Source organism: Heliangelus exortis, chromosome W (genome assembly GCF_036169615.1).
Source record: "Heliangelus exortis chromosome W, bHelExo1.hap1, whole genome shotgun sequence".
NCBI classification, from domain to species: Eukaryota; Metazoa; Chordata; class Aves; order Apodiformes; family Trochilidae; genus Heliangelus; species Heliangelus exortis.
Genome location: NC_092453.1, coordinates 1,462,401 through 1,468,400, shown reverse-complemented (window position 1 = coordinate 1,468,400; position 6,000 = coordinate 1,462,401). Strand labels below are relative to the sequence as shown.

The following is a 6,000-nucleotide window of genomic DNA, read 5'->3' as shown; positions in this document are numbered from 1 at the left end:
TTATACCCTTTGAAGAAATGTCCATTTTCAGTGACAAAGTCTCATATAATTTTAGGTATGTTCCTCATGGAGGATGACCGTTTTGATAATACTTCCACTAGTACATTCTTCCTAGATATTACTGAAGATGCAAAACAAATATTTTATTACAGACCTGGACATTCAAAGGACAAAGACTGTAGTCTCTTTCCTTTCTTTTCTTGTAGCAGACTTGTGAAAATTCGCATTCTAAACTCTCTTACTCTACCTAATAAAAAACATAGAAGTAGCAGTGATCCGAAAGGAGGAAAGCTGACATCTGACAGTAAATCAGGCCTGAGGCGAAATCGTACTGTAATAGAACCTTCCAGTATCATAAACTTTCCTGTTTGGGTAGAATTCAACCCTGTTTTTAGGGTTCCTAAAATCCAGACTTTATGATTAGAAACTTCTTTTGTTGGAAGTAAGCACATGGAAGATACTTTAAGTACCCCAAGTATTGGAGAAAATGATCTGAAGCTGCCAAAAGGTCTTGGAAATGAAATTCACCAGGAAAACACAAGCAGAGAAAGGCTAATAGTAGATGGTACTACACAAACACATTTAAAAAGTCGTAGTTTAAATTTTAATACAGATACCACAACAAGTGTCATAAGCTCAATGAGCTCTAGCCCTTCAAGAGATAATGTAGGTATGGACACTGCAAATGTAGATATTGACTATGGAATTTTGAGTACTGTGGCAAGCACAAAAACAGTTAAACCAAGTTCAACACCACAGTCTAACCACCTGCCTCTCTCAAAATCTAACTCTGTCCCTGGTACCACCAGGATCTTATACACTTCCCTGAAGAGCCCAGTGTCTTAAGGCTCCTTCTCTTGCTACAATAAGAAGTCTTGCTGACTGTAACTTCAGCTACACAAGTTCTCGTGATGCCTTTGGCTATGCTACACTAAAACACTTACAACAGCAGAGAATGCATCCTTCACTGTCTCACTCAGAAGCCCTAGCATCTCCATCAAAGGACGTGCTCTTTACTGACACTATTACTATGAAATCTGGCAGCCTGGATTCTCGGCTGACCCCAAGCTGGTAAGATTATGATGTGCTTGTTTCTTACTTCAAACCTGTAAGAGTAATTTAAAAAGAAAAGTATCTTTCTATTATTTTTATCTTACTTCATCTAAAAGTGACAGTTGTTGCAGGATGACTCATAACTTTGCTTACAGCAGTTATATTAGGAGAATAATTGGCTAATGAGAAGTCTGAACTCTGTAAGTTCTGTCAGAGACGCCCAGTTTTCATAGCTGTCAGTCCCTTTAATGCTGTCAGTGACAAAGGATTGTTTCCTTCTATCTCATTTGTTTCCTGATTAACTTTTTAAATATTTAAATTCAATTGCACTGCTAAAATTACTAACATTTCAATTATGCAAAATTGCTTGTGCAGTCAGAGCTGTATTTCAGAAGAGAACATTCTTGATTTCACTTGGTAAGGTTTTAGGACAGGAACTCCTAACAATATACTATATTGCTGTTCATTGTGGCACTGGGGCCAGTGGATCCTGGTACCACTGACATGAATGTGAGTTTTACTTTTTAGCTACAACAGAGCAAAGATTTTACTTATAGGGTTTGTTTTTAGATTTAAGTGTCATCTCTTTATTTTTGAGTAACATAAGCTGTTCTGAAGACTAATTGGATAGTTACATAAGGTATCTAGCTCATGACATTGACACTGTTCCTAGCAGCTACAGTAAGTGCTTAACAATTTTCTTTTAAAAGCTCTTCTCCTTCCCAAACTTTTCCTTTAAAACCTGTGTTTGTCTAGTAGAATGTATTTTCAGATTACTATTGAAAGGGAAGACACTTTCTATCTCTGTTTTTACCTAAATATCCTGACTCATGTGAAAGAAAGGGAAAAGTTACCAGCACATTCTTTGCTTCCTTACTGCACAGAAAAGCAAATGCCTGGTCCCTGAATTTCAATCCACATACTCAGTTGAGTGTCTATAGTGCCAATTTATTAATGCTAGTTTCCTTCCTGATTAGGAGCAACATTCATTTTTTTTTCTATTTTCATGATTGTGCAAAAATGCCGTAAAAGATAAGCTTTATTCCCTTTGTTCATTTAAGTTAGAACTAGACTGAGCATGCTGATTAAATTAAGGATGGTTTGGTAGTTAAGCTGCACCATCTAGAAAATCAGAAGTTCTATTCCTTGCTTTATCACTATCTTCCTGTGCTAATGCAGAACAAATCAGTGTAATTTCAGTGGTAGTACAGGTTTGGTTGTGGGTGTAGTCATGCTGTAACATTCCTTGCAGCCATGCTCTTGATATGCAAAGAAGCTTTGCTGCAGCGGACTTTCATCCCAAGACTCAGCATTCAGTGTAATACTAACAGTATTCCTGGTATATAGTTGTTCACTATCTCTCTTTGGTTAGGTGCAAGGATTTGAGCTGACCTGTTTAACATTGAACTGAAATGACTGGAGTGCTCATATCTTCTGGGGAGGTTAAAAACTTGCAGTTCTACATATTACAAAAGGTTGTCAGATTGTACTGATTACTGATATAATTGATCAGAAAGACTATGATTTAACCACTGTATGTATTTTTCTTACTGATTGCAGCTGAGTGTCTTCACTGAATAATTGTGATCCTTTTAATTTCAGAGTATCTTACTACTTCCAGATAAATATTATCTTTACTGTTGTCACAGTTTAACACTGGCCTGGCAATTAAACGGAGTAACAGACTCTCTCTATTAATCTCTCTCTCCTCCCTGATAAAGAAAGGAGAGAGAATAAGGGAGAGAGACTTATGGGTTGGAAACTAAACTACACAACTTTAATGGAACAGTAATGATAAATAGGAAAAATTACTAAATATATACAAATATATAGGAAAATGGATACCACGTTCCTCCCCCCTTTTCCCCCAAATAACTCTCACGTCACCACCGAGGCTGCAGGGCAGCCCTGGGAAAGTCCAGGCTGGACTCCTGGAGTCAGCAGCAGTCGGGAACTGGAGGCAGGAACACACAGATATGGGCTGGCACGGATCAGGACCACAGGCAGACAAACGGACAGAATCCTTCCAGGATGCTGGGTGAGGGAAGGGAAGCAGGAAAAAGCAGGAAGGGCAGGCAGCCGGAAGCTGGAAGCGTGGCTTGGCCCTCGTGATGCCTCAAATTTATACTGAGTATGATGTATATGGGATGGAATACTCTGTTTGGTCAATTCTGGCATCTATCTTGTCCGTTCCTCCCAAAAGGAGGGATGCAGGTGGGACCTCTTTCTTCCTTCTGGAGGGTAAAAGTTTTCCTCAGATCTGAGCAGTGTCCTTGGCTCTGCATACCAGTCTCTAGCAGTAACTATACACATCGAGTGTTATCAGTCCTAGAAGCAGACACTGTCTGAGAAACTTGCTGTTAATTTCAGCAAGTGCAACTACTTACAAGAGACTTAGCTAAAAGCAAAAGTACAAGACAGAAAATCACCTTTATCCTGGCCCAAACCAGGACAACTGTTTAAGTAATAAAGTGGAAAGAAATATTCTGTCCTTTTTTCTCTCAGTCTTCAGGACATTTTTCTCTCAGTCTTCAGAAAATTTTCTTTCATTCATGCTTTATTCACAAATTCAGGTGTTCCTAGCAAGTAGCAGATGTAAATTGACTTTGCTATTTGTTTCATAAATTTTTACCTGAAGAACTGTCAAACCATTCAATACAACATGAGACACAACAAAAGCAATAATCCTATAGCTGTAATTCAACCAAGTAAGAAGCTCTGGGTTCTACAATGGGAATATAAGGATAGTCATTGTGTCAACAGTCCTTCTTACTTATAATGTGCCAGAAAGAGAGATTTGTGATTAATTATTTCAGTGTTGTAGGTTCATGAAAGCTTTAAGTTATGCTTTATTAGATAAAGAAGATTTATTAAGTTCTATTAACCAAAACCCACTTCAGCGTTCTTCCGTTCGCTCCATCGTTTCTAATGCTACAAATGGTAGCTCTGATGATTATATTGGCCTTGCTCTCCCAGTGAATATCAATGAAATATTCAGGTATGTATGTGATAACTTAATGGATTAATTGGGATTTTCATACTGGAAGGTAATTAACCATTGCATTATCATCAGAATAGATTACTTCTACAGAAATGAAGAAAACTGCATGTGGTTGTTTCAAGGAATTAATTTTGAAGAACAAGAGTTACTTTTCTAACCCTGTTTACAGAAAAATGCTAGTCTGTTTTGTGATATTAGGGAAATAATGACACAGACTAAGTTAGAAGTGTGTCAAATAGTGGTAGCATAAATACACTGTCATAAGATCTTTAGCTGACAGCTCGCTTTTATACTAAAATCAGCATAGTCTGTGGACATTTATTAATATCTCTTTAGCCAACTAATTAATATATTCATCGGTCAACCATAAATGCATAATCCCACAGTAAACTTCCTGCTACCGTGATTTCTGATATTGTGATTTGGTTTAATATTAATTTATTTGTATATCTATCATCATAGCATAAAATTATATTGTATTTACTTAACCTCACAGATATATTTCTTAAAACAGATTATTTTAAGTATCTTATCAATTGCCTTCCTTTCTCTACTTAGTTAAAACACATTCCCGTATAACAAACTGATGTATCACAATTTTTAATGTTCTGTTACCTAATTATCAAAACCAGGAGAAGGTCTATGTCAAAGGTAAATCAGTTACTTTCTTATCTTTAGTTTACTTAGTATTTCCTTTCAAAACTAAATTCCTTTCTTATTAATCTCAAAAAAATACTAAAGCTTGAGCAAAGGAGAGATTTTCCATCATACCTGCTTCTATTTCCCCTTTATGAAACGACTGGCTTATGTCTCTCTCCTCCACAGTCTTTATGACATGTTTATGTTGCCTCACTTCTTTTCTCTCAACTTTTTGTAGAGTAGAGACACATCTCAACTCTGCAATATCTTACAGGTGACATTTTAGATGTTTTGAGTGATTCTTCAGTGTTGTAGACTTTTTGTGGACAGATCATGGATAGCCACTTCTGAGTCATTAGCTTCCTTACAGCCTGTCTCCACTGTGTTTTAACATTTACTGACTGTTCATAATCCTTGCTTAATAAATATTATTTCACAAATGTATGGTTTTCTCATTGGCTGTTCTTTACTACTCAGGAGCCCATTCTTAATTTTCTCCTCCAATTATATATTTTTCCTGAAGTAAAAAATTGGCAATGTTTTATTTCCTCGCTAAAAAATATCTGTTTTTTCTAACTTTCACTTGAATATTCTAGGTAAAGGAAACTCCATATTTCCAGAAGCAAACCACACCTCCATTTGATGACCATGGAGCTAGGGTCTTTGCACCTGATGCAAGAGGTACTGGTTTTATTTCTCTTCTGTACCTTTATATTGTTTATTTGTACATTGGGTGGGGCATTTGGTTTTACTTGTTGATTTTTCTTTACAGAACAGGTTATTTTTAGCTGTTGATTTTTGAGAGCTGTGTTCTGGATTCAGGATAGCAGGCTCTTAATTCCCTGGTTTATGTTATTCAAGATAATGGGGTGTTGCTTCAAAACTTGATCCAGCTCTAATCAACTAAGAAGGAAAGTCTATGTATCTTTGATTATAATATGAGCTAATGTTAATTGAAGAATGGTAGTGATACTGCATTAAACAAAGGAACAAAATGTAAGCTATGATAAAATATGTATGCCACATATATATATTGAACTGTTACATTTTTACTCCCCTTTGATTACATGTGAATTTACAGGAAACAATAAAGGCATTAGATGTGTATTTCAGAAAGTAAATTTTGTCTTTCTGTGATGTTTCTGTGACAGCTGATCAGCAGAGGTGATGGGACATTGTGGAGAGGTTTAGTATGGAGGCATGGCTCACAGAACGTGGCCATGCGACAGATGAGCAGAGACTGGTAAGAACTCAGTACATCTAACAGAACCCAGTAATACCATGATCTTTGCAGAGAAAGAGTCTGA

At 36.6% G+C, this 6,000-nt stretch overlaps 1 protein-coding gene across 1 annotated transcript in view; it reads left to right on the top strand.

Annotated features, from left to right (window-relative positions):
• Positions 1-301: 301 nt before the first annotated feature.
• Positions 302-6,000, top strand: part of LOC139789134 (rapamycin-insensitive companion of mTOR-like) — a 40,188-nt gene continuing 34,489 nt past the window's right edge. Inside the window, 4 exon segments of the mRNA XM_071729663.1 lie at positions 302-791; positions 793-1,071; positions 3,878-4,055; positions 5,290-5,374. Of these exon segments, the coding sequence (XP_071585764.1) occupies positions 451-791; positions 793-1,071; positions 3,878-4,055; positions 5,290-5,374 (883 nt within the window). The 5' untranslated portion in view covers positions 302-450.